Source organism: Trichoderma citrinoviride (genome assembly GCF_003025115.1).
Source record: "Trichoderma citrinoviride strain TUCIM 6016 unplaced genomic scaffold BBK36scaffold_2, whole genome shotgun sequence".
Taxonomy (NCBI): Eukaryota; Fungi; Ascomycota; class Sordariomycetes; order Hypocreales; family Hypocreaceae; genus Trichoderma; species Trichoderma citrinoviride.
This window is the reverse complement of record NW_020194710.1, coordinates 1,052,091-1,078,681: the sequence shown is the minus strand read 5'-3', so window position 1 is coordinate 1,078,681 and position 26,591 is coordinate 1,052,091. Positions and strand designations below refer to the sequence as shown.

The 26,591-nt window shown below is 54.3% G+C and overlaps 9 protein-coding genes across 9 annotated transcripts; 3 read left to right on the top strand and 6 right to left on the bottom strand.

The window, feature by feature from the left end:
• Nucleotides 1-115: 115 nt before the first annotated feature.
• Nucleotides 116-1,937, top strand: BBK36DRAFT_1187659 (initiator tRNA phosphoribosyl transferase; the record flags this gene model as incomplete). Its single annotated transcript, XM_024896545.1, has 4 exons — nucleotides 116-250; nucleotides 281-500; nucleotides 648-1,306; nucleotides 1,385-1,937. The coding sequence occupies 4 exons, from the start codon at nucleotides 116-118 to the stop codon at nucleotides 1,928-1,930; spliced, it is 1,560 nt and encodes a 519-aa protein (XP_024752898.1). The 3' UTR covers nucleotides 1,931-1,937.
• A 301-nt stretch (nucleotides 1,938-2,238) lies between these two features.
• On the bottom strand, nucleotides 2,239-3,052 carry BBK36DRAFT_1138001 (HAD-like protein; the record flags this gene model as incomplete). The annotated part of the gene is made up of 2 exons (XM_024893210.1): nucleotides 2,239-2,967; nucleotides 3,044-3,052. 2 exons carry the CDS (start codon nucleotides 3,050-3,052, stop codon nucleotides 2,239-2,241), a joined length of 738 nt encoding a protein of 245 aa, XP_024752897.1.
• Nucleotides 3,053-4,863: 1,811 nt separating this feature from the next.
• On the bottom strand, nucleotides 4,864-6,486 carry BBK36DRAFT_1134262 (DnaJ-domain-containing protein; the record flags this gene model as incomplete). Its single annotated transcript, XM_024892249.1, has 3 exons — nucleotides 4,864-5,157; nucleotides 5,241-5,991; nucleotides 6,233-6,486. Coding segments are annotated over 3 exons (1,119 nt in total), but the record flags the coding sequence as incomplete, so codon positions are not given.
• A 2,276-nt stretch (nucleotides 6,487-8,762) lies between these two features.
• On the bottom strand, nucleotides 8,763-11,778 carry BBK36DRAFT_1165829 (hypothetical protein; the record flags this gene model as incomplete). The annotated part of the gene is made up of 6 exons (XM_024894825.1): nucleotides 8,763-9,431; nucleotides 9,491-9,753; nucleotides 9,822-11,135; nucleotides 11,195-11,309; nucleotides 11,537-11,626; nucleotides 11,677-11,778. The coding sequence occupies 6 exons, from the start codon at nucleotides 11,776-11,778 to the stop codon at nucleotides 8,763-8,765; spliced, it is 2,553 nt and encodes an 850-aa protein (XP_024752895.1).
• Nucleotides 11,779-12,989: 1,211 nt separating this feature from the next.
• BBK36DRAFT_1110987 (hypothetical protein) lies at nucleotides 12,990-13,809 on the bottom strand (the record flags this gene model as incomplete). The annotated part of the gene is made up of 3 exons (XM_024889648.1): nucleotides 12,990-13,508; nucleotides 13,592-13,675; nucleotides 13,744-13,809. 3 exons carry the CDS (start codon nucleotides 13,807-13,809, stop codon nucleotides 12,990-12,992), a joined length of 669 nt encoding a protein of 222 aa, XP_024752894.1.
• A 1,611-nt stretch (nucleotides 13,810-15,420) lies between these two features.
• On the bottom strand, nucleotides 15,421-20,547 carry BBK36DRAFT_1110485 (translation initiation factor kinase; the record flags this gene model as incomplete). Its single annotated transcript, XM_024889592.1, has 6 exons — nucleotides 15,421-16,134; nucleotides 16,199-16,617; nucleotides 16,680-17,679; nucleotides 17,734-18,072; nucleotides 18,129-20,282; nucleotides 20,344-20,547. The coding sequence occupies 6 exons, from the start codon at nucleotides 20,545-20,547 to the stop codon at nucleotides 15,421-15,423; spliced, it is 4,830 nt and encodes a 1,609-aa protein (XP_024752893.1).
• Nucleotides 20,548-21,292: 745 nt separating this feature from the next.
• BBK36DRAFT_1156140 (hypothetical protein) lies at nucleotides 21,293-23,387 on the top strand (the record flags this gene model as incomplete). The annotated part of the gene is made up of 2 exons (XM_024893895.1): nucleotides 21,293-21,347; nucleotides 21,454-23,387. The coding sequence occupies 2 exons, from the start codon at nucleotides 21,293-21,295 to the stop codon at nucleotides 23,385-23,387; spliced, it is 1,989 nt and encodes a 662-aa protein (XP_024752892.1).
• A 447-nt stretch (nucleotides 23,388-23,834) lies between these two features.
• Nucleotides 23,835-24,923, top strand: BBK36DRAFT_1110814 (hypothetical protein; the record flags this gene model as incomplete). The annotated part of the gene is made up of 2 exons (XM_024889632.1): nucleotides 23,835-23,958; nucleotides 24,034-24,923. 2 exons carry the CDS (start codon nucleotides 23,835-23,837, stop codon nucleotides 24,921-24,923), a joined length of 1,014 nt encoding a protein of 337 aa, XP_024752891.1.
• Nucleotides 24,924-25,095: 172 nt separating this feature from the next.
• On the bottom strand, nucleotides 25,096-26,485 carry BBK36DRAFT_1111207 (hypothetical protein; the record flags this gene model as incomplete). The annotated part of the gene is made up of 4 exons (XM_024889681.1): nucleotides 25,096-25,606; nucleotides 25,661-25,748; nucleotides 25,812-26,194; nucleotides 26,262-26,485. 4 exons carry the CDS (start codon nucleotides 26,483-26,485, stop codon nucleotides 25,096-25,098), a joined length of 1,206 nt encoding a protein of 401 aa, XP_024752890.1.
• Nucleotides 26,486-26,591: the final 106 nt, after the last annotated feature.

Below are 26,591 nucleotides of genomic sequence, written 5' to 3'. Positions count from 1 at the left end.
ACACACACACACACACACACACACACACACACACACACACACACACACACACACACACACACACACACACACGACATATAATCTAACATCAAATCAGAAGCACCATCATAAAAAAATGCCATCAGACGACGACAACCTCTTCTCCAACCAGCCCTCCATCTCCAGCCTCCTCACGCAGCTCCGCCGCAGCACCCTCACGCCCGGCAACCGCCTCAAGTCCATCCACGCCGACGCCTCCTTTGTCGCCCAGGTCGCCTCTGCATTTCCCTCTCCTCCAAAGAAGGGAAAGAGGAGAAACAGGCCGCTGGTGGCCAACGAGCGCTGCGGCAGCTGGTACATCCCGCCGGTGAAAAAGGACGGCAGCGCGTACTTTAAGAGCACGGATGGGCATGAGCGGGCGTGGAAGTTTAGTACCAGGAGGTTGAACTTGCATTTGATTGACATGATTGAGGAGAATGACGGGTACGTCCATTCCACTTTCACTTCATTCAATGTCTCTGGTTTCAAACACCATGAAAGCTGCAGCTAACACGGACACATACAACCAGCATCATCATCGTAGACTCCACCCGCCGCGGCAAACGCAAGTCCCCTCCTCCTCCCCTCTCCAATTCTTCCAACATCATATGCTAACAGTCTCAACCCAGGCATGCCAGACGCCCTCTCCACCACGATCCCCATCTGGTGCACCGTCCTCAACCTCGCCCTCCTCCCCTCCCACCCGCTCTCCTCCAACCTCTTCCTGCCCCCTTACCTCCCCGCATCAACGCACTCCCAAATCACCGCCCTCATCCCGTCCTTCCTGTCCTCCCTCAAGGAACTCAACCTCAACCTGCCCACGTCTCTCACGAAGCCCCTCCGCCCGCTATGGATCACGCAGGACTCTTCTCTCCCCCCTCCTCCATCATCACCATCTCCGGATGATGATGAAGAAGAAGACGACGACGACGACGACCTCGATGGAGACGAAGAAGATGAAGACCGGGGCGTCATATTCCAGGACTACAGACCCGTCATTTGCTGCACCGCCAGCAGGAGAGTCGTCGGCAGCGAGGTCGACGAGGGGGGCTACATCCAAGGCGCCGGCGACGACACGGAGAACTGGGCCATGGGGCTCACCCCGGACGTCTTCTGGGCCAATGCCGAGACCCTCCTCTCCGCTTCGGAAGGTCAGCTGCCGGAGCTCATTGTCAAGTTAGTCCAAGAGGCCAAAGCCGCCAAGACTGCTGCTGCCCCTTCTTCTGGCGATGGTGCTGAGAGGCAAGCTTCTTCCCTTCCGAGAAAGCATCTCACGCCATACATTTCCGTTCGAGCTCTGTCGCCCCTCGACATCTCACTACCGCCATCATCATCATCACCCCTGGAACAACGCGAGTCAAAAGAGCAACCCCCCAACAAAGAATGCCTCATCCTCCTCACCGAAACCCAAACCCCAAAGGAATCATGGCTCCTCTCCCCGACGCTCCTCCGCGTCGGCCTCGGCAAGCACAAGACCGCCAGCCGAAACCTCCGCCTCGCCCTCCCCGAAATCTGCTCCTTTGCCGCCAAATTCCTCCTTCTGCGCGAAACCACCACCAACAACACCAACAACACCAACAACACCAACAACAACAACAAACAGCAGCCAAGTGAGGATTCAGACCCCGTTTCGGACGATACGAATACGACGACGACGACGACGACGCCGCCGCCTCAGATTGTCGTCGCCTGTGACTCGGGCAGAGATCTCTCCGTGGGCGTCGCCCTGGCGCTGTCGTGCTACCTCTTTCACGACAAGGGTCGCGTCCGTGCTCCTGATGAGGGTCCGTCGTTTACCAAGACGCTGGTCAAGATGCGGCTCGGGGCGGTGATGACGGCGTATCCCGAGGCGAATCCGAGCAGGAGTACGCTGCAGAGCGTGAATAGCTTCCTGATAGACTGGAGGAGCTAGCCTTGAACAACTCTACTGATTGGATATACACACACACACACAAATATATATATATATACATATGTATATTTGTATATAGATAGATAGATTAATAGGTTTCAACAAGCGTCAATTCGTTGCGTCATGTCTATTCATATCTAGCATCTGCCATTGTCCGTCTTTTCTTTCCCATCTCTTGTGGTCCTTTATGAACCACGCCAACAACAAACAAAACACAAGTTGTTCAAGTGGCCCAGCAGCTCCCCCGCCCCCAAGTCCCTCTGATATCATGAACTCATAAAATCCTCCCAACCGTCAACCAAAGGGTATTAGACCTCGCCCTTCTCAATCTTGGCCAAGGCCGCCGGGAACTCGCTCCAGTCGCGCATAATCACCACCGCGCCCGCCTCCCGCAGCACCCCCTCCATCTCCCCCTTCTTGTCGTCCGCATACGGACCGACGTAGCCAATCGTCTTGATGCCCGCCCTCGTCGCGCTCAGCGTCCCGCTCTTGCTGTCCTCCACCGCGACGCTCTCCTCGGCGCTCTTGCCCAGCTTCTGCAGCGCGTGGAGGTAGATGGCGGGATCCGGCTTGCTCGTCGGCTTCTCCAGCGACGTCGCCGCCGAGAAGACCACGTCCCCGGGGAAGAACCGGTCCTGGCCGACCTTTTCAATCGACGCGCGCACGCGCCGCAGCGCCGACGACGACACCACGGCCAGCTGGTACCTGCCCGCCCGCTGCAGGGCCTCGAGCTGCGCGTCGACGCCGGGGCACGGCCTCAGCGCGGCCTTGAGCTTGGCGATGACGGCGTCCTCCTCCTGCAGGACGTAGCGCTCGAGGTCGTCGGGCGCAATGTCGATGCCGTGCGTCTTCTGCAGCGTCGTGAGCATGCCGCGGAAGTTTTGGCCGACGAACTCCTGGATGAGCGTCTCGCCGGTGAAGTGGACGGTGACGTTGCGCTCGGCGCAGATCTTGTTGATGAGGTCTGCGCAGGCCTCGAAGGCGAGCTCCTCGGAGAGGACGAGGGTGTTGTCGCAGTCGAAGAGGATGGCTTTGATCTTTGGGGGGTTGGTTAGCTGGTGCTGAGGGGATAGAGGGAGGTGCAGGGAGGTAAGAGATTGGGGAGCAGCTTACTTCAGGCATCTTGAAGCAATTGATGGGGTTTATGATCTAAGAGAGGATATCGAAAAGGAGAAAGGAAAGATTGGAGCGTGTGTACTGCCACAAATCGAAGTTGTCTACAGAGGAAGAAAGAAAAGAAGCAGAAAGAAACAAGAAACAAGAAGGCAAGGCATCGAGTATATAAGCCATGCCTTACAAGCAAAAGTAAGCCAAGCCCAACTTACAGTACCTCCCACTCCCCCACACCCATCAAAAAGGGCAGCACTCTCAAGGGGGGAAAGACAATGCGGTACAATTACCTCATGTGAAACTTTGCGCGCAATTCAGTGTTCAAGGACAATTTGCATGTTTCTACGGTACAGCAAAAAGGCGGCTATCCTTGCCCCCCCAAAAAATCTTGCTTGCCTTTTTGTGTTCCCTTTTCCGTATTGCCCTCGGCATCACAACAGCCTTCGGGTACTTGAGTTGTTCACCACGACTTTCTCCAGCTTCACATGCCAAAAACCCCCCCCCATTCTCAACGCTTCATCTCCATGCCCACAGCCGAAGCTCTTCTTCTTCTTCTTCTTCCAACCCCTCCTTTCATACCATACGCTATACTCGTACATACTGTACTCACCCCCTTGCCTAGCCTCAAACCGTCATCATCACCACCACCATTCTGGTCAAACTCCCGTCCCATCCATCACCATTATTTACCCGTTGTCCCTTGTCCTGTCCCTCGTCTTTCTTTACCCCTCCAAAGCCCCCCCTCCCTCGCAGCCCACAGTGTCGTCATCGCCCCTCTTCCACCCCTGCTAATACTCCGTCGTTTTAATTGCTCCTGTACATACTTAGTAATCAGAAGCTCCAACCGAAGTTCAAGATGTCACTGCAAACTTCCCAACTTTGTACCTGCGGATGATGACCCCCGAAGTGAACAGCTTCCGATAGAGCATCATTCCCCATATTGCAGTCAAAATTCCCTCGCTTCTTGGGGGGGCCAACAGCAATATGGAGTTAAGCTCATCAGCTCCATTTGCTGGAATCCTCGTCATGCCTTCAATTTGCTCGTGACCAACGACCTTGAAACGCAGCTGGACACGCCCCGTCGTGGCTGAGACCCGGCATGTAAGGGCTCTCTATGTAGGTCATCACCCGCATTACCCCAGGTTAGTAACGGCTGCCAACTGAGTAATATGATGACAAAGTGTAGAAGAAATTGATACATACATTAGTAGATATCAACTGATGAATACGCTTGAAGCTATTTACAAACATGTACAGTCATAGTCACATCAGAGCACGCGGTTATAAACAGCTAGAATAAGCTATAGAGACGCAGTGTATCAAAAGCAATGACATTTCCTCCGCTGTCAACCACATCCCGCCGGTGCTGTATCACCGCAGCACCGACTTCGACATCAACGTAGTCTGTATAACTCAACTACAAATCCTGGGTGATATCGTCTCACTCGTGTCAACAAAGAAATCCACCGCGTGCCTTGAACTCTGCCAGTAATGCATCCCTAAACGCCTCTACTCCTGGGTCAATTCCTCTTGACATGACAAAAGGTGAATGAAGAAAAAGAAAAACAGAAAAGGACAAGCAAGGAAAAACACGCCAGCTTATCATCATCATCGTCAGCGGCATGTAACGGCTGTCAGGGGATGCCTGATTGCGCGGACATTCATTCCCCATCTTGTCAAAAGGGATCGCGCGACTCGGTTCTCGAGGTCCTGTTCATGTCCCGCATACCAAGCCCTCTGTCTTTGTGTGAAGTTGTTTTTGTTTTTGTTTTTCTTTTTTTCTGTTTGGTGTTTGATGCTTTCAGACAGTGCAAGCAGCCATCTTACAAGATCTCCTTGAGCTTCTGCTTCTGCTCTGGCGTCAGGCTCGTAGGGAAGTTGACCTTGTAGCGGACGATGAAGTCGCCTCGCTGGCCGGGCTTCTTCGTCATGGGCATGCCCAGTCCGGGATAGCGATCTTCGCTGCCGGGCTGCGTGGGACCGCCCTTTTCTATGCTGATCTGCTTGCCGTCAATGGTAGACACCACCCGCTTCCATCCGGTCAAGGCCTCCTTCAAGTCCAGAGTGACTGTGTGCACAACGTCATTGTCCTCTCGCTTGAACAAAGGATGCTCTTTCTGTAAGCCAGTTGGTTAGCGACTCCCATTCGATTTCGGGGACTTCATCAATCGGCATAGGCGGAAGTTGTCTGATTGCTTACCTCTTCGACAATAAAGTGCAAGTCCTGTCTACCACCCTCTACTTGGTCGCCAACTCCGTTGAACTTGATCTTGGAGCCCTTCTTCAAGCCAGGCTTGATGGGCACTTCCAGGATTTGGTCCGTCTGCACACGCTTGCCAGTTTCATCAAACGTCTTGCGCTTGATCTTCATCTTCTTGGTCGTTCCGTTGTGCAGCTCCTCCAGAGTGAGGGGCAAGGGCCGCTCAACCGTCGTAATCTCGGGCGTCGGCTCGCGTCTGGGCTGCGCATCGGCAAAGTTGGATCTCGTCCTTGTCCGAGTTGGCCGCGGGCCGCCGGCGCCGCCAAACGACGAGAAGAAGCCAAAGTCGTCATCGTCACCGCCGCCGCCGCCCGTGTGCATGCCGCCGCTGCGCGTGAACTCTGCAAACAGGTCCTCGGGGTTCATGAAGTTGTAACCCTTGCCGCCGCCGCCGCCCGTGCTGAAGTGGAAGGTCCTGGTGCCGCCGCCTCCCGGCATGCCGCCGCCAAAGTCGAAGCCGCCGAAGCCACCAGGCATGCCGCCAGCACCGGCGAACGGGTTGCCACCTGGAGTCGCGCCCTCGGGCGGAGGGGCACCACCCCGCAGCAGGAACTCGAGGCCATACTGGTCGTAAATCTTGCGCTTCTCAGGGTCCGACAGGATCTCGTAGGCTTGCGAGCACTCCTTGAACTTTTCCGAGGCGTTGGGGTTGTCCTTGTTCTTGTCGGGGTGCCACTTCAGAGCAGCTTTTCTGTAGTGCAGGTTGTGGTCAGCATCAAGATCAACAAGTCATCTCTTGTGTCCGTCTGGCGTCGTGGGCTAGTTGGGCGGGAAGCTGTGGTGGGGGAAGTGTCATGCCAGTAGCCGTTTGCTAGCCCAATTGCCACCCAGCCGCCCAGCTTGTTTTACGCCCAGGTATGACGACAAGAAGGGCGAGCGCCGCCAAAGCAGAGGATGAGGTGCAAGACAAAGGGAAAAAAGAGACAACCTACCTGTATCCTTTCTTGATCTCGTCCTGCGACGCATCGGGCTTGACGCCCAGGGTATCGTAGAGCTTGGTCTCCTTCACCATGGTGATGGAAATGGGTCGACGAGCTCTCTAGCAGCAGTGGGGGGCCGAACCCAGCTATTTCTTGCCACGGGAAGTGAATCGATATAGTAGTAAGACACGAGACGTAAGATGTCAGGGTCGTCAGTAGAAAGGCAGCAAAAAGAGCAGTGCAACAAAGGATGGTATCGCTCTTTTGTTTTGGATGGGAAGAATATCGTGGAGGTGGTAAAAGGTGAAGGGGGAAAAGGGAAGAAGGAAGGAAATCGGGCTACCGAATAGATAATGGAGGGGGAAACTGGGGAGAAACAAAAGTGAGAGCGGAAAAAAGCCTGGAGTGAGAGAATGAGCAAGCCTCGCTGCTACTAATATTGCCTCGGGGCCTGGAAGTGGTCAGGTTACAGCAAAAGGTGAGCCGGTGGTGGGGCCGCCTGCTGCTGCTGGGACCTTGTAGAAGCTTCCCGCGACCGGGCGATGACGCACGACAGCCGTGATGGAATATAATATGCCTTCTTTCTTGGATCGGCGGGGACAAGGACTATTACCTTGCATGTCCGAACTTCATAATAATACCGAGGCCTTTTCTTGGAATAACAATAACAACGGTCGGAGATAGAAAACCAGGGGAACTCGGACGTGATGATGCTAGTATATGTATCCAATTCTACCCGCACGAACCTTTGGGTGTAGGTAGGGATGGCTTCCGGCCCTTTGATAGACAGTCGGGGATGCGGGATGGCCACAACCTCTACAGACCAATCATTCAACACTCAAAGCAAAACAACGATAAGACTCGACCAGACAGAAAAAGAGGAGGCGGCGCGGGCGGTGCGGCGACAACGGAGAAGGGCCATGTAAGATGAATGTGATTTGATGCGGACACGGCGTGCAGCGTGCAGCTTGCTTGCAACCGCAGGCCAGCGCAGCAATAGGATGGATGGCCAACACCATACATACATATATCCCTTGCTTTGTGCGGTGCCTTTCCGTTGCTGCTGGTGCTGCTGCTACTAACGCAGATTGGAGGATGGCAAAAGAAGGGGTCCAGGGAGAAGTCGCAGTTGATCCCTTTGGGTTTTCTCTGGATGAACTGGACTGGAGCTGGAGTGATTGGCAGCAGGTGATTCTGTTCGTGAAGGTGGCTCCCGAGGTTGGGCAGGTGATGATGCCTTGCCGGGAGAGGGACGACGGACGGCTTCGACCTCTCAACTCCGAATGCCAATCTACTCTTTCCGACACCATCTTCCACCTCTTCATGAATCTCATCTCGTCAAACCTCCAGCCAACATACAGCCTCGTAGCATACAAGCACCGGTATCACCATTCCCTCCGTCACAGCATCCTCCTCTTCCTCCTCCTGCTCCTCTAACCCTCACCCGACACTCTCTACTCTACAGGGATTCCATCCCAAGACACCAACCAACCTCCCCCGCCAAACTAAGGTCGTAATAACCATCAATTGGGACCTAAACAGCTCGCTGGCAGCACTAGGCTCCAGTTGGCAATGACCCGTCAAAGACGCAACCCGGCTCTCAACAACGCTGTTCTGCCAATCCATCAACTGCGGATGCGCTGTCTATCAAACATGCCAATCAAACCCATTGGTCCCCCTCTCACAAATACCCCAGCCACCGCCAAATATGTCCAGTCAAGTCAAGGTAAAAATCGACATATTGCTTTATTTTCTTTTTCTAAAATCACCCCTGCATTGTTTGGATTTGTCAAATTGTTTCCCAGGTCCCTCAATATTCGACATAGTAGTAGGTACCTCACTGTTTCACTCCGTACTGTACATGCAAGTTCACCAGAGGCCTTCAAGAACTTTGGCACATACAGCATCCCGTATTACTGCACGGGAGCACATACATACATACGTATGAGACACTTTTTGTTAGCAGTCATCAGGCAAGCTGTAGCACCATTCGTGAGCGATATCCTGTAACAATCGTACGAGTACGTTTTGGGCCCCCAGACGAGACGAGGTACATACAGCTTCAGGCGGGCTTCTGCTATAGCTCTTCTCCACGCTCATGGAAGCTTCTAGAAGCTTCCATGTCTTCCACGCCCCCAAGCTGTGCTCACCACGAGTCGTACCGCCACCAGCCCAGATATTCGCAACTCCAGATGCATGTACTAGGTATTGACAGAGAAATCACAGCAGCTGCACAGGTACCTGGGTCAAATGAAATGGTAACCAAACCCGAGGCATGGACAACAAGGCAAAAACAACACTACAATTCAAAGCCAACTGGCAGGCCGCTGAATTACAAATGCTACGAGTACAATGCCACTGGAAATCACCAAATAGCTAACCCCTTATGCTCCGAAGCATTCTCCCCCTCCACTCCCAGTTGACGGCCCTTTCTCAGTGGGTTTTCCTTTCCTGAAATGTCCAAACGCAACCCCATTACTCCTTTTTCAGTTATTTGCCTTCCTGCAGCAAATCGAGCCGTATATACCCTCTTGTACAGCGTCTATTCCTGGACATCTGGAATTTCCATGTCCATGCTCAGCTCCCTGCCCCCTTCGCTCCCCGGCGGTGGTGGCCGGATGATGGACGGTGGCCTAATCCGCTCTTGCATCTCGGGAGCCTTAGTCGCCGCATCATCTGCCTGCCTGTCCTTGGGAGAAGTAGGGTTTTGCACTTCACCCTCGTCTGCCGCCAACGTATCGGGTGTCAGAGTCGCAGACTCAACCGCCATCTGCGCCTGGTCCCGGTTAGGCAAGGGCGGAGGGATTCCATGACCTTCAGATGGTACCTCAGTGCCAGGGCCAACGTATTCAGGCGTCTCTCCAGATAGTTCTGCCAGTTCTTGGTCCATTTGGTCGCCAAACACGGGCTCAAAGGGATTCCTGTCCTCACTACCGATCGAAGCTCGATTAGTATCCATGGAATCCATGCTATCTCGGTGCTTCCTCTTAGAAGGGGAGATTGGGTCCGGATGCCTTCTTTCATCCCTGCTGTCGGTGGCGGGCTTCTTGAGCTCCTGGCGGAAAGCCTTATTATCCGACCTGACAAACATGTTCAGAGCATCCGACAAGGGCGCCTTTGGAGTAGAGACTGCTTCTTCGGTGGCGTATACGAGCACTGGTATCTTTGTCTCATGCCAAACGTCTCTTAGGACCCTTTCAACTTCTACCTTCTACAAGAACATTAGCACAAACTTCGCCATGTTGTGGACAAGAAAGGCAAATCACGTACCTCTGATCTGACCGGCACGTCCTCGTGGGGACAGTATTCTAGCCGCCACCACTGATCGACTGCTGGTTTTGCATCTTCCGCCTCTGTGGACTCCGGCTCCAGACGTTGGCAGACATAAATCACATCTCTTTCGGTTGCCACACCTCGCAGCTGATACTTCTTGCACGTCATTGGCTTCGGCCGGCCTTGTTTGTCTGGGTCTGTCAAGAGCCTTCCAAGAAATCGTTGCTTGGCTTGAAGCTGCTCTAGCTGCGCACGGAGATCTAGAACGGCTCATTAGTACACGATTTTGGTCGTTTCTTTCCCTAACGGGCTTCTGAAGTGTCCTTACCTTGTGTTCTTGCTTCCATATCGGACATGATCCGCTGAGTCAGTAAAAGCACGTCGCTGACCTGTCCGGAGAGTTTGGCCTGCTCCTCCGTCATCTCACATGGAGCATCTCGATAGTTGGGATACTTGCTCGTGTCAAATCCCGCAGCCTCCATGCCTTGAAACCGCCCGGCGGTCTCAAGATAATCGGAAAATGCCTTCCACTGGTCTTGAACCTCGCGAATCATCTCCTGCTTGTTGAATGACAGCTGGTTCCAGTCATCCTGCCATTCCTGAAGGCGCCGCTCCTCCGTCGTCACACTGTCGATGGCATTCTTGGTCTCCAATATCGCCGTGGCTATTTTCCTAGCCTCCTCCTTACGGCTGGCCAGATAGCGCTCCGGGTATAGGTGTGTCGGAATGTCGAACGAGTCTTGAGGGCCGTGGTTGCCGACCTTGATGACAAGAACCTCGCCCATTTTTCTAACAGTCGCGATTTTGGCCTTTTCGTCTGCGTCGTGCCAGGACAAGATGTCACTCCACATCATATGATCAAAGGCCTCGTAGAGTGTTTTGATGTGGGCGTATTCGCCCCTCGAGTGGTCGAAACCCAGCACCCCAAACTTGGCCTCTTGATGGACCACATCGTCGTCCACGTCGAGCAGGATCGCCTCTTGATATAACGGTTGCAGCGCATCGCTTGTGTCTCCCAGTCTGGCATAAAACTGCTTCTCCATGCCAGAGCTTGGGTCTGGAATCAACTCTGCCAGCGTGCTGACCGTTGCATAGCTCCTCTCGGTCGAGTCAAGAAACGCCATCAGTCGATGAAGCTCGTCTTCAAAGTTGGGCTTCGCAACAAAGTCGTCGCCCTCTGCCGTGCCGTCGGTGTATACTTGGCGGAGAGCCTCCGGCGGTAAAATCTCCTGTCCGTTCCACCATTCGCTGTTAAACCCATACGAATTCGCAGGAGAACCATATTGCAGGAAGATATTCCTTGCCAAGGGAATCTCGTGAAGGATAGTCAGCAGACCACCCAAACTATGGAATCCCTCAGAGCTGGACCCCTGAATCAAAAATGCTGGGCTTTCGGGATCTCGCTTTCTTTGAGATGGTGACGGGGCGTTATTCAGCTGTGATCTGTTCTGCCCGGCGATGACCATAGCCCAGTTGTCCTGATCGTAGTCGGAGCGGTTTGCGGGACCAAAGTACGGCGTTGAAGTTGACTGATCGATGACGCCGGCCTCTTGTGGAGGAAGCGACAGCCCCGCTTCTTGTGCTGATTCTCGCAATGCTCGCTGCATATCCTCGTCTTCCTGAGAATGAATGTTGTTTCCTCCTGCCGGCCATGTCAGAATAGTCCAATCGAGTCCAAATAAGGGGCGCTTAGAGCACTACCAGCTGTATCACCCGCAGTCCATTCAACCATCCTCCCCAGTGGGGACCGGTTGTTAGACCGCGAGGGGGGTCTCGACGGGGCTCCAGCAGCGTAACTAGGCGGAGGCGTCACTCCCTGTATGATATCGTTGCCGTTTAATGATTCAATGTGGAATGCTGCCCAGAGCGTCAGCCATCAGACGGTCCTCTTCCATGAATAGCGCTTCATTCATACAAATGCCAGCATTGTTACTGTTCGCACCGTCTCTGTCCGCAGAGAACATGGACTCGTTCCACACCGAGGTATACTTTTGCCGAAACTGCAATCAGTCAAGTCAGTATCGCGCTGTTCGGCCGTGGCACCAGGCGAGAGGGGTTGTGGCAGAAGGCGCATACACTCTCGGAGTTGTCAAAGTATTGCATAACGACGGTCTCGACGTTTCGGTTGTTATTCTGCATCATGTCAGTTACCACAACGAGCCTGCCACCGGGTTCACACGAACCTTGAGCGCGTTGATAATCATGGCGCGGTCATCGATCGGGTTGAGGCCCGCAAAGTCGACGACCTGCGAGATGTCATCTTCGGAGGGCTCCATGGAGGCCATGGCGACTGACGGCCGCTCGTAAAGCTATATGGACAACGCTGAGATTGTCGGTGCAAGAAAGATTGCTGCGCTGGATCCGATGTCTTGACTTGTCGGGCCAGGAAGTGCCTGGATTCGAGTCCTGTCCCTGTCCCTCTGCTTCTCCCCCTCTCGTTTTCGCGGGACAGGATGGTGAAGGCTAGCTCCAGGACCGCCGTCGTGCGCGGGCCAGAGACATGAACGAAGCTATCGAGGCCGGCGACGAGTCAGGCGAGCAAGGAGGGGCAAGGTCGGGAAAGCAAGGCCGGAGGGTGAAGAAGCGATGCCAGCAAGCAAAAGGTACGCAAGCTCCCACCTAGCAGACCTGGAAACAGCTGTGGATGTTGGTTGAGCTGAGTTACGGTAAGTTGCAGTGGTCATTTATTAGGTAAGGTCCCAGTCCTGCTGCGGGCAAAACGTCAGTGAGAGACCAGTGACATTGCCCTGGGCGATAAGATAAGCGCCAGCCAGCGAACTCGGATTAATGAGGGGCAGCTGGGAATAACCAGCTGAGCACTGCTGCGAAGCATCCATACATGTAATCGCATAAACAACAATCTGGTATAGGTATTATCACATAGGTGCTGCTACTAAGGCATCAGTCAAAGAGGTGGCAGCTTTTCTGATCCAATGACTTGGCATATATGCCGGTGATGAATAAGACGGGCATTGTCTAGGTAAGCTGAACACCTGTAAGGCTGCCAGATGTGAATCAACGTTAGTCATCACAGCGTCGCCTCTTCCAGTGCTCCAACTACTAGAGTAATTGGATATTATGTACGTGGCTTGATTCTTTCGGTTCATGTCTCTTCAGAGTAGATGGAAAGGAGGTCCGTTTATCTGCTTAGTGTATCAGCGCGTCTATACGCTTCTGTCTTCTATGTGAATCTGGCTGCTCTCAGACTCGAGCTATGGTAAACAACAAAACCCGCTAAGATGAGAGATGCAAGTGATGGCCTAGAGAGGCAAGGGCAAATGTAGACGCAAAGCGGACAAGAAAGGAACAAGCAAAAACAAAAACCAATTCAGATCCTTCCGTGGTCCAAGAGTAGAGATGCCACGCCGTGGCACCGAAACATCTCCCAAGCCGTTTCACGCAAGGGGAGGAAACAAGCCGCCAAACGCCGTCAAACGGATACGCCAGAAAGGTAGGTAGGTAGATAGGTGATAGGATGCCGTCGGAGGAAGGCTGCTCATTTATCATCCTCATCATCCTCCTCTTCTTCGTCCTCAAAGTCCTCCAAGTTTTCATCGCTATCGCTCCCGCCAAAGTCCTCCTCCTCGTCTGACATGTTCCAGAAGTCCGAGTCATCCTCGACGGGCTTCATGGGTGCTGGAGCCAGTTCGGCCATGGTAGGCATATGCGCGCCCTCCGGGATATGCTTTTGAGTCGCTGCCACCGTGGCCCTGGCCAGCGCGTTATACTCGGCGCGCTTGTCTCGATACAGCACACTGGCGTCGACGTTGGCCGCTGAGTTGATCTCGGGGTCATCCAGTAAGAGGAGGACAGATCGAAGGACTGACTCGACACCGTGAAGGACGTTCCATCGCTCGCTCGCCAGTTCGCCGGACTGTTCGTCTTCGCCGGGCTTGTGGAGGATGGAGATGCAGAGGTTGCCGTCGGAATACACGTTTGGGTGGATGATGTTGGGTGTCAGGAACTTGAACGCCGGTGGTTGATACGGGTAGTCGGACGGGAATCTCATCTCGGCCTAGGGATCTCATGTCAGTCATCAGGGGCATCCTGCCAAGGCACGTTTGCCTTTGAGGTGGGATCAAGACCAGACCGTCTTACCTTGAGGAAGGCTCCGTGCCAAACGCTGTCAGGGTTGACCACCCACAGACCGATCCTCCACTTGAGGAGATTGGCTTCGTCCGTCTGTCATGGTTTTGTAAGCAAGAGAGAATCTGCGCAAGGCCGATTACGGTCGAGCCAGGAGTACCTACTGTGATGTCCACCCATTTCTCCTTCTGAAGGGACTGTAGCTCCTGCATAAGACGCTTCTGGGCCATGATGCTCAAGAATGTGTATAGACAGAGATCTCGTGTCCGTTTTGTTCTTTGCTCTTCGCTGTGCCGCTCTTCTCAACGCACGGAAGCTGCGGCGTCGGGCTTGGGTATCGAGGAGGGAGGGAGACTCTAAGGGGCGGATGAATGGATGCCGCAGTAGGAGAGTCGATGTCGTTTGAGGGATAGGCGTTGGGCGGCGACGGGGAGGCGTAGGAAGGGTCGCCAAGGGCGTGGGATAGTCGAGGTCCGAGGTTTGAAGAGGTAGAAGAGAGGCAAAGAAGGAAAAGAGTAGAGACTCGCGAGAGCCCGAGAGGGTAGATGGACTGGATGAGGAATTTCCGAACCTCAGCCGGGGCACCAGCGATGTGACGGCATCAGGTGGCTGCAGCAGGTGACTGCCGCAAGTCCCGGGCGGTGAAACGTCTGGAGGCGCCTGTGGGCAGCGGCTGGAGTTGCACGTTCCATTGATCTGACGGGACCCGACCCCAGGGCCTCCGCCTGCAGGGGCTGGGCTGGCCTGGGGATTCTGGCACGTTACGGAGTGAGGTCACTGCCAGGTACCGCTCTCGGAGCGCTGGTTATCCGCAGTACTTGCTCGGTACGATCAGCAGGGGCCAGGCCTGATTCAATATATCATTTTGTAACTGTAGCCGCCACGGCCATTCGCCTGGATTATCAATACGAAGAATTGAGCAAGGGGAACGAGGGCTCGAGTCTGGATGAATCTCGCGTCCGCACAAGCGCCATTCATGACGATTCCCAGGGAAGAACCATTCCACTAGGTACTCCGTACTCGGTGCGATATTGATGTTACCCATGGTCCGCCATCAAGGTACCTGGCCATCAACCTCGAGGGTCATCATATTCTGCCGCCACAAGGAATGCAATATAGTGCTACTACTACTGATACAGGCACTGACACTACGGAGGAGCCCGAGAGCTAGCCAGCCTCCTGCTAACCTGGAACTGCAAGAACCAACAGCCGTCGATCTAAGCATCAAGATCTGCTCAATGCTTACTGTCATCAAGCCATCGAAGAGATTGTAAAAAGGATTGCCAATTGCTGATTCAAGGGGGCGAAAAGAGGCCAGACAACTAGCGGCTTTCCATATGATTCCATCCAGCCGGGCTGGCTTTCCACCAAGTTCTTACGATACGCACTCATAGGCCGATACAAAGGGCGAATTCAAGTGCTCCAGCCTCAGCTCGTCAATTGTATGGGTGGCACAACTTGCATTGGGCAGACAGCTGTAACTAGAATCGGGCAGCGGCCAGAGCATCGCCGTTCAAGAGATTATCTGTGCCGAATCATAAGGGGGAGGCGGCCGGTGATACGCTACGAGGACGGGGCAAGTAAAGGACCATATATAAGGTACCAATCTCCCTTGCATACATGGACAGTGACTTCCAATTGCCTTATATACACCCAGTACGGAGCTAGTAGTCTGCCATAAGGTATCCATCCAATCGTTGCCGCCTGCAAACCGTGTCAATCCAGCAATAGATAGCATCTTTAGTATGAGCAAACCAACATACATACATCGCTCGAAGCAAAGCACATTCGGGATTCAACCTCTCCAAATCACACCCCTCGCTCACCCTTCACATCCCTCCTCATCCCGACAAATCGTAGTACATGCAGGTGCCTGACCGGAAGTTGTACAAGAATGAATGCTTGGAGCCGCCCTTCTTTTCGTACTTGTACCTCCAAGTGTCCAGCTGGTCGTGGATTTCGCGCACATTCTTCTTCTCCGACGTCGTCACGCTATGTTCAGCCTTGCGCCAGCTTTCAGGGTCCGACAGCTTCGTGTTCTGTACCAGCTCCATCAAGTGGTCGCTGGTCTCGACAGCCAAGATGGGACCTTCGAGGAACGAATTCATCAACGAAGCCGCTGTGATTTGTGCCTGTTCCACCACTGTTCGTCGATTGAACTTCTTGCTCTTGGTCTGAGCAACCAAGATCTTGACCTCCTGCTCATGTTCTTTCTCGCCTTGCGGTGCAGGCTCGGGCGTTCCGCGGAACTTGGTCGCGGCCTTGATATCCCGGTCTCGAATCTCGGGCTTTAGCCAAGAAATAAGCTGCGCCATGGGAAGATCCACGTCCGGCACATCCTTCTTCCCTACAGTCTTGATCTTAAGCATAGAATCTTGCTTGATGATGATAATCCAAGAGTAGCTCTCATCCCGGTGTTTCGACATCAGGTCTTCAGGGGACCTCGAGTCTCTGGCGAGTTCTGCGCTGATATCGTGTGACCAAAGCAATCGTAAAACCTCAATACCAGAGGAACGGAGGGTGGCGGGATCAAAGCTGGCCACCAGTATATCGCACTACATTTCAGGTGTCAGCAGGAAAATCTAGAAGGGTCTCACATGGGAGTAGTAGTCGACTTACCCGCTTACTGCTGAACATACTGCTCACGTCTTCTTCGCCTTTCCGCAGGAACGAGTAGCCGCCAGATTTTGGCGTCTTTGCCAGCCTCTCCCAAGCCAGGCTGAATCCGACGGCATGGCGCTTCTCAAATTGTCCTCCGATTTTGGGGCGCTGCTCATTGATCAAGTGGTCGTATCGGCCACCTGCCGCGAAAACGTCCTTGGCTTTCTTATCGTAGATGCACGAGAAGAGGATGCCACCGACATAGAAGGCTTCCTTGAGACTGTTGAGAGGATTGATGTAGATCTTGGTACTGATGCCCAGTCGCTTGGTATACTCAACCACTTCCTTGAGGTGTGCTATTGTCGACGAGGCACGCTGATACATATCGCTGCCCTCAAAGACGAGCTTCAGTTTTGCAAAAGCCTTGTTTGGTGTGTCTGGCATCATCAAGTTAGCAGTCTGTGTCGGGTGATTACTGTCACGCACGGTGAACTCGTACCTCGAAAATCGAAACGCTGGAGTTCGTCAATACTGGTAGCTGAGATGCCAACGGCAGGTGACCGGAGCTCCATCCTAATCTTCTGCCATGTATGGTTGTGAATGTTGAGTCTGGACAGGACATCTGCCGCTGCTCTTCTGGAAGAAGTCGGAATACCGCAATACTCGAAAATAAGCTGCAGGATATCCGAATGTCCGATGTGGAAGCACATCTGAGAGGCAGACAAGGATGGAAAGGTAAGGAGAATTTCGTCCAAGACTTTCAAGACCTCGGCCTCCTTCAGCGCAAGGTCCAGCGTGTCCGTCGTCACAATGTCGAAATCCACTTCGCCAAACATTTGAGGCTGCCCTGTGTCTTGCTTGTCTCTGAACACGCTGCCAAACGTATAAGTACGCTGCAGCGGATGGGACTGTGAGTGCTTTGCCAACATTCGGGCGTGTCCCATGGTAAGGTCATAGGGAAGCTGGAGAACGGTGCCGTTGGAATCGAGAAGTCGTACGACGTTGTCAGCATAGTGCGAAGTTTTGGGATAGATGGACGTTCGTGTTGCCTCGAGAGCTCCGTGCCGGCGGAAGATGGCCACCAGCGCATTCTTGACGATGCTTTGGTTTAAAAGCTCAGCAGCACTGGGCGTGACACTATTCATGTCCCATGCAAAATTCTTGGCTGCCTCCACAGGCCGAGCAAAGAGCGTTGAAAGCATTTTCCGATAGTACGGCGAGTTGGGGTCTGCCAGCCCTGCCAATGTCCGCCTGATAGTCTCGCTCTCCATCTGGACGGGCAATTTGCCGCTTTTGAGAAGATCAGCACTGGATGGCCGCTCTTTGGGGTTGTGATTAACAAGTGAGAGAACGATTTCGGTCTGTGTCTTTTCGGCAGGTCTGAAATCCGAGGGGAGGACAGGAACAGGACGTCGAAGCTGTCCAAGGACGTCGGCTTTCTGCATGCCCATCATCGGCATGTAGCACATTTCGAAAAAGATGATTCCGAGCGAGTACATCTGTGGAAATGTTAGCTTGCAGGAGACAGGCTAGAGGAAGCGGCAGAAACATACGTCGACTTTGGTGCTATACGTGGCGTTGGATGCGGACCTCACTTCTGGAGCAGAGTAGTAGGCGGTTCCGATACTTCTGGTCATGTCGTCGGCCTCATAGCCGTTGACAGTGGCCCGATCCACGGAGAACTGGCCGCTGGTTGCCAGCCCAAAGTCGCCAATCTTGACATTGTCCACGCCATCGGCGCTGCTGGCAATGAAGATGTTCTCTGGCTTTAGATCGCGGTGAACAATACTCAGCGAATGAATGTGCGCCAGGCCCTCCAGGATTTGCCTGAAAAGACGCCAAACTTCTGGAGTATTCTTGTAGAGCTTCCGTGCGATGAGATCTCTCAAAGTCTAGCATCTATGATCAGTTGCCGCTCCATAGGTGATGAGTTTCCAATTATACGTACCCGCTTCTCGCAGTACTCCATAGAGATGTAGAGAACAGTCCGGTAGGACCGATGCATTCGAGTGCGCCGCTGGATGGCAGCCAACCTCTCTTTCTCTTGATGCTTGTCGCGATGACCGGCAGAGTCCACAATTGAGCTTCGATCGTCGTCCTCTTCGTCATCGGATAAATCATTATCTTCCTCGTCATCGTCGTCGTCGTCCGTGTCATAGTCGAACTCCGCTGCGGCATTGGACGATATGAAATCAAGGCCACCAGTGCTCGTAGCGAACTGGATGTCAATGCCAGCTGATTCGTTGCCCGTGTCCCGGGTATCCTCAGTATAGTCATCCGTGGATGTTTCACCCTCGGTATCAACCGAATCTGGGATTTCTTCAACCCAGGTGTTGTAATACCGTACCACTGCGGGATGGCTAAGCTGCGAGAGCAGTCGAACTTCTTTGAGGATCTCCGACAAACTCGCTTGCGAACGCTGTGTGATCTTTTTGATGGCGTATATCTGGCCATCCAGCTTCTTCCTGGCTTTGACTACTTCGCCAAACCCGCCCTTGCCAAGTCTTCCCTCTTCCACAAAGTCTTCTGTGTACCGAGACACCGTTAAGGACCTATTCGTCATGGAGTCTCTCCTGAGCCTCACGGGAAGGGACTGCAGAGAATTGACGGACGGGCTGTGAGCCAGCATGGCATGGCTGTCTTCAAACAGGACGGGAGCATCTGTCGCTAGAAATTCGCTGGCACCAAGTTCGAATGCTCTCGGTCTCTTCTGCCTATCATCTTTGAAGAAACGACTAACCAGTTCCTGGAGGGGGTGGGAGAGCATCACCGACTCCATCAGATTCTTAGGAGACGAGTACTTGCGAAGCACATCCAAGCCGAATACCATCTGCACAAAGACGATTCCAAAGTCCCAGATGTCCGACTTGGATGTGTACTGAGGTTTGGTAGCTGCGGCGATCTCTGGTGGCAGCCAATAGGCAGACTTTGCGGTAGCGAGCCCAGGGGGGCCTTGCTTTTTGGAGCCGAGGTTGAGGATCTCTCTCTGGTATGAAGCATCGGAGATTTTGGGTATGATTTCTCCAGTAGACTCCCTAAAGAGAAGAATGTTCCTGGCGTGAATGTCTTGGTGTGCAATGTTCTTATTGTGAAGGAAGTTGAGAGCATCTAGGAGATCTCTTGTCCAGGAGCGAACTTTTCCTATCTCGAGATGGCCCGCCAACTCCAATAATTCCTCCAGAGAGCCTCTCTCTGCCAAAGGGGTCAGGACCCTCACTGTCCACGCGTTGGCTGTAGGACGATCAGCAGCTACACCACTCTCGACTTTGAAATCCAGGATGTCGACCAGGTGTCGGTGATGGACCTTGGTGCCAATCTTGAGATCCTGCAGCCGAGATTCTAGAGACTGCAGCTGCTTTTTGAACTCTTTTTGATCTTTTCCGTTTGGGCGCAGGACAACTTCCTTCAACGCCAACTGCTGGTTGCCTTGACCATGAGAGAGCACTGGGCGAACAGTATACACGGTGGAAGCCTCTCCAGCACGTGGATCAGTCTTGCCTGTGACGGACCTGAAAGTCAAAGCGTTCCCCATGCGATCGTTCATAGTGCAAAACTGATCGAACTCAATCGTCTCACCGTTCGACACTGAGGATGAGGATGGCCGATGGGGACTCAAGCCGTTTGAGCGGCGACTGAATCTTGACTCTCGCGCCTTTTGCTTCTGCCGTTGGAGCTCCTGTTGCAGTTCCTCAGCGGCAGCCTTCTCTTTTTCTTTCAACTCCTCTTCTTCCAGCTGCTTCTCCTTCTCCTTTTGCTCCTGTGCCAGCTTTGCCAAGGCAGCTTCATGTCTGTCACGTTCTTCTTCCAGCGATGGCAGCTGTTTACCAGATGCCTTTGCCTGCGCAGCATCTTCAAGGATGTCCTGGATGCCCTCGACAATCTTGTATATCATTTCTTCTGCTTCCTTGGCAAAAATCTTGGGCTGCGTTTCCATAAACTTCTGAATCTTAAACGCAGTGACCTCGCGCAGATACTGCTGGCCTTTGAGCGTCATGAGCGGCGGTGTCTTTGGATACGTCGCCGTCAGAGTAAAGCTGACAGTGACGGCAAGCTCTTCATCGCTTGGAGCCTTGATCCGAATATCGAATGAGGGATCGGACTTCTAGAACTGCGTGTAAGTCGATATGCGCCAGCGTGGGGGTTGCACACTTGGGGCAGGTTACCTTCCAAGCGCTATGCGCCGCGGTGTGCTGGATGAAATCATCTCCGTAGATGGCCTCTAGGGCAAAAATCTCGTTCCTCTGGAGCTCCTCGTACTCAATCTTGGTCGTCGCATCCGCGCCGGCGGGCTTGAGGCCCGGAAAGCTTGAGTCATCCTTGGGGTTCTTTGGCGGCCCTGTCAGTATCCCGGGTTTCTTCCACGCCATGGCTGCGTGATACCTGGGTAAGAGCCACAGCAAAAGCCGTGACGCTTTACACAGAAGAGGCCATAATGGGCACGTGTGGTAGAGACGAGGGATAGTATGGCTGGTCGTGGCGATGAAGGAGGAAAGATTTCTGAGACGGGGGGCCAGCATCGGCTGAATGAAGTTATCGATACCAGGCGGCGGGGCAGTTTCATCACCTGGTGCAGGTGCCTTATCGATGGATGGCTCCAGCTTCTAGCGCCTTGCTCTGCTAGGCCTCCATCCCCTGTGGCCCGGGTCAGCACGTACCAACGACAGCTGTCCAGGCCGCTAACTCTGCGCCCGTGCAGGGCTGAGCCAGGCCTCGTCCAGTGGGCTACAGCGGCCGGCTGGCGATCGATCCCACCAGACTCCACTGAGCTTGCTGGGCTGCCAGATTCCGGGACATTGATGGATGCCGCTAGGCCTATTGTGCACTGAAGGCCCGCTGCCACTGGAGAGCTCGGCAGACTGTCTTTGAGCTTGCGGCCGCACTGTGCTTCCATCGATAAGGGAAAAATAGGTAGCATTTCGTCACCGGCCAAACACACCGACGGCAAAGTAAACAAACACATTGATCCTCCCCAGCCACCGAGCGTCGACCTGCGGACACGGCAAGGTCGGGGTGCTCTGGCCTACACGCTCATTTGAAACCGCCTACAGTTATACCGCCAATGCGACAAATTCTTGTTTAAAAAGTTACATTCGCTACGCAATTCCGCCCAGGATGCTTGGCTGGATGCTGGGGCGCGGGGACAACGCGCCGGACGCGGTCGACGGCGGTAAGTGAAGATACATGCATCTCCATTAATCATGATGGATCGTGATGCCTACATGGACGTGGCGATTGATTTCTGATGGGTCTTTGTCCTTGCTTCCGCCGATTAGATACGACGCTTCTCGATCAGCCAGACACTCCCGCTCCCGTCTTTGCAGCCAGATCCCTAAAGAGCGCGCTCTTTGGCACCCCTATTCGAGATGCACAGCGATCGTCGCGGGACCGGAAAGCAGCAAAGTCAGCAGCGGTAGCGGCAGATCATGGACTGGACACTCCATTGAAGCCACCGCCGCAGGGCATCTTACTGACGCCTGGTACGGGAACGTCGAGACCGAAACGCGTGTCATTCAACCATGAGCTCGCTACGACCAAGACTATTTCGCCGAATAACGATGGAGCTCCAGTCGGCAAGAGGACTCGCCTCTCCGACGTGCTTGAAAAAGCGAGGCGCAAAAGCACCACCAATGTATCCAAAACGATCACGCCCCATATTGTCAAGGACGAGTCGGAGGAGGAGGACTGGGAGGAGGAGGAGCATGATGACCTTGGCGATTACGGCGCCAATGATGTAACTCTGGACCTGAACGAGCCACGGTCTCAGTCTGGCATATATTGGAAAGAGGAGTTTGAGAAATACCACAAAGAGGCACGAGCGGAGATGGAGAAGCTTCTGAAATACAAGAAACATCTCAAGTCCTACGCGGAAGAGAAGGACTTGGAAGCTATTCATCTGGCCCAGAAGCTCAAGGAGGAACAGGAAAAGGTCGCCGCCATGGAGAAGAGGCTTGCGGAGAGCGCAGCTCAGACGGCATCGAAACGGCAAGGCGAAACATCCGAAATTCCGACAACTCTCTCAGACCCGAATGCCCTGGTGGCCCAACTCCGACGTAGGATCCGAGAATTGGAGGCAGGGGTGCCTGAAGAGCTGGAGGACGACGACGAATTACGAGAGTGGAGGCGGCTACAAGGGACGACATCGCCCAACACAGCAAGAACTCTGCTCGAAACACAGCGAGAACTGCGACGATCTCGAGCGCAGTTGAAGGAGCTGGACGCCTTGCGAGGCCAGGTTTCCTCTCTCAAGGCTCAGCTGAAGGTTGCCGAAAAACGCAAGGCTACGGATCATGTAGCCAATGATGATGTTTCCGATACGGCAAAGATGAGGGAGCTTAAAGCGCAGTTGCGGCTGGCAAAGGAAGAATCGGCGAGGAAGGACGCCGAATTCGCGCAGCTGAAAGAAGACTTTGAACTCTTCCGAAAGGAGAGCAGTGCTCACGAAGCTGATACAAAGGCCGTGCTTGAACGTGCTCAAACCAAAATTTCGGATCTGAAAAAGGAGCTCAAGACGTTGAAGAACAGGGACACTGCTGATGAAGCTCGGTCAAGAGGCCGGAACCACACATCAGGGAGCAGCAAGGTGCCAAGGGAAAGTGAGGACGAGGATATTCTACCAAGGCTGCCTGCGGCGGCAAACGGTACGCGAAGGAGCATCGACGTGGCCGATCTTGAGCGGCCCCGGCATCTGCTGGAAGGGGGCAACTTGAAGTCTCGGACGCTACGGGACAAGTACCAGAACGATGGTGCACCAGGTCAGTCCCGAGCAACGACAAAGTCGAGGGCCGCACCCGAAGCCTCGAGCAGCCGACCCAACACTGAGAAATCGAAATGGCCATCTTTTGCGCCCAAGCAGCCCAGAGATCGAGCCTCTGTCAGCGAGGCCGCGAATATGGTCTCGGGAGACGACGATACTGCTCCCCTCCCCAGTATATCAACCGTCGCAAAATCCGCAGCTCAGGCCAGGAAATCGGCTTCGATGGAGGACGATACGGACGTCCAGATCGACCTTTTGCAGGATCGCTTTGCCCGGCTAGGCGGCCCCGACACAGCTCAGGACAAGCTGAAGGACGTATCCAAGGCGAACAACATGAAGGGATTGTTGCCGCCTGAGCGACGGGCGGCTGCCCTGGCTCGGATCGAGAAGAGGATGGCCGAGAAGAGAGCCAAGCGACGAGATGGACTGGACAAGGAGAACGTCAGGCCGTGACGCGGGAAAAGATGTTTCATTAGGCACTGTTTATATGGGCTGGACTTGGGTTTCTCTTTTGACTGTTTAATTCTGGGATCAGCGTTTGGTGTTCAGGGCAAGCGAGGCGGAGAGTGGCTATCAGCGTTATTTATTGTCAAGAGGAGCGAGTGTAATGCAGACGTGTCGCCGTGCTTGGATTTCTCATCTATACATAAGTCTTTGATTTTACTTGCTCGAAGCTTTTCTCGCTTCTCTTGCTCTTATTAATGTTTTCATATACATATCCTCTCTGTAGCTAGTATTAGGTACATACTTGTGGAGGTAAGCTGGTGGACGTTGACGCGTGCAAGGCATCTCCTATCGAGCGGCTATCTCACACGGTCTAATGCGGAAATGAGTTGATAGAAGCGTCAACCGCTCAATCCTAACATCTACACGGAATCTTTTTCCCACATTTCCTTCAAAATGACATCGCAAGATGAAATCGAAGCTGAAATCGCGCAACTCGAACGTCGCCTCCACGAGGCAAAAGCCCGCCTACGCGCTCTCAGCCCACCATCGTCCAAGACCCCAAGCAGCAGCATCCCGTGTAAGTGCGAAAAGCACTCAACTCCCTCCCACTCACTCAATGCAAATTCACTCAAACTTGTGTGTCTTCAAACAGCTCATCCCCTCGTCCCCTCCGCACCATCATCATCCTCCTCTTCCTCCTCAACAACAACGCACTTCCTCCTCCTCCTCTCCGACTCCGCCCTCCCCATCGGCTCCTTCGCCTTCAGCAGCGGCCTCGAGTCCTTTGCCGCGCACAACAACAACAACACTGCCGGAGCCCGCAGCAGCGGCGGCGCCTCCTTCTCCTCCTTCCTGCCCCTCTCGCTCTCGTCCTACGCGTCCTCGACGCTGCCCTTTGTCCTCGCCGCGCATCGCCGGCCGCAGGCTCTCGCGGAACTCGACGACCAGCTCGATGCGGCCGTCGTCTGCACCGTCGGGCGCCGCGCGAGTGTCGCGCAGGGAAGGGCCCTGCTGAGCATATGGGAGCGTTCCATTAAAGCGACTCTTCTCCCCTCCTCCTCCTCCTCCTCCTCCTCCTCCTCCTCCTCCTCCGGTCCCCCCACCGCCAGCAGCGGCAGCAGAATCTCCTCCGAGGACGCCCTTGTGCTCAGCGACTTCTCCGCCCTCCTCCGCCGCGAAAGCAGCAAGTCCAGCGGCGGCGGCGGCGGCGACGGCGACGGCGAGCCCCCCCTCGTCTCGGCCCACCTCGGCCCCCTCTTCGGCGTCATCGCCGCCGTCGTCGGCCTCTCGCTCCGGCAGACGGCCTACGTCTTCATGCTGAGCCACGTCAAGGCGCTGGTCTCGGCCGCCGTCAGGGCCAACATGTTCGGGCCCTACCAGGCGCAGAAGCTGCTCGCGAGCGAGCATGTCCAGGCGCTCATCAACGACGTCGTGGAGAGGGAGTGGCACACCCCTGTGGAGGAGGCTGGGCAGAGCGTGCCGGTCATGGACTTGTGGGTTGGGCGGCATGAGCTGCTTTACTCGAGGATATTCAACAGCTGAGGGGGGGTAATGCATGCCAGTGTTCTAACATCTTTGTGCGTGTCTTTTGCATCTCAAACTGGTATCATTATGAACGCTGTACCTATAGAGCAACGAGTCCTGTACCCATTCTACAATTATAGACGAAAATCCCAAGCCAAATACCACCAAAGTTACCAAAAAAAACGCCTGTCTACTCATCGCTATCGCTGTCATATGCGACCAGGGGGCCTGTAGATGCAGGTGCCGCTGGTTTCGATGCTACTGCGACCTTTGCCCTATTCAATGCCGCCAGAGTGCTACTGGAAAAGACGCCCGCGCTCTGCTGAGGCTGCTGCTCGTTCTGCTGTTGCGCTGCTGGAGCTCCCGTTTCTCCAACAGTTCCGTCTTCGATCATGGGACGTTCCTGGTATTCCACTTCGTATCCTTGTCGTCCAACGGGATTGACTGCGTTGGGGCCCTGGGCGAAATGGATCTCATCGGGGGCCTCGTAGCCTTCTAAACCATAACTGCTCTCAATCTTCCTCCGTTTTCTGGCCTCCGGGTCTTTGCCCTCGATTTCGGCGACGAATTCCGCCGGTAACGCTCTTCGGATTGCTTCAGCAGCTTGCTCCTCGATCCGTCGAGCTTCTCGGGCTCGCGCCATGGGATTGGGGTCGGCCGTGGCCCATCGAACGTTTAAGACTTCGTCGTGGTCAAGGGATCTGGCATTTCGTTAGTACAGCGTTACACCATGATGCAGAATGGCAGTCACGTACTGATGTGCCATGGCTTCCTTGGCGAATTCAGCATTTGCTTCGTTAACGTAGGTGACGAAGCCAACGCCTCTCTGGTTTAACACACGGACTGTCATTGAATAGTCAGTACATGTTGAGATCATAGATACTGCAGCTGGCTTGCGGTACTTACTGCGCTCAATCGGGCCCCATTCAGCAAAGTGACGCGCCACGATTTCCTCAATGTCGTCCGTTACGTGTATGCGGCCGATGTAGATGGTTCTGTTCTGGCGCATGAAGCTTCCGACACCGCCCATATCGTCTCTGTAGTCCGCGAACTTGTCTCTGCCGAAGATGTCGACATTCGGCGCCGAGTGGTCGTAGGGTCCGGGCAGCCGGTGCAGGTACATGCAGTCTGCTCCCCGCGGGCACAGGCCCCTGGCAAAGAACAGGCAGAAGTAGCTTCCAGCCACGCTGTCGGCCTTTGTGTATCCGCTGTCTCGCGCAATGTTGCAGCGCCCCTTGGCCTTGGTCTGCTGGTATGCCTCGTGATCGCCACCGGCCCATTTGTTGTACCTGCCTGGTGTCAGCTAACGCCTTTCTGGCGAGCAATCGCGCGCTCGTCGAATCTGCCGTCACTCACCAAATATTGAACGTCGTGCCCGTCTGTGGCGGAGGCTCGTTGGAGAAGGTACTCGGATCGACCTGGGGTCTGGCTGGCCGCCTCTTCCTGCGGATGATCTTCTTGACGACCTTCTTCTCTGCAGGGGCCGCGACCTCGCTGTTTGTTGTCGCAAGAGCCGTGCTCGGGTTCTCTTCTTCGGCTGCAGGCGCCGTTGGGGGGCCGTCTTCGTGGTGGTCCGCCATTGATTCGGTCGACTGAGAGACAGATGCTTCGCGATGACAGAGGCAAGTTTGATGCAGCAATTTGGCCCAGCTCGACGCGCACAAGGCTGCAGAAAGCAATGGTGGC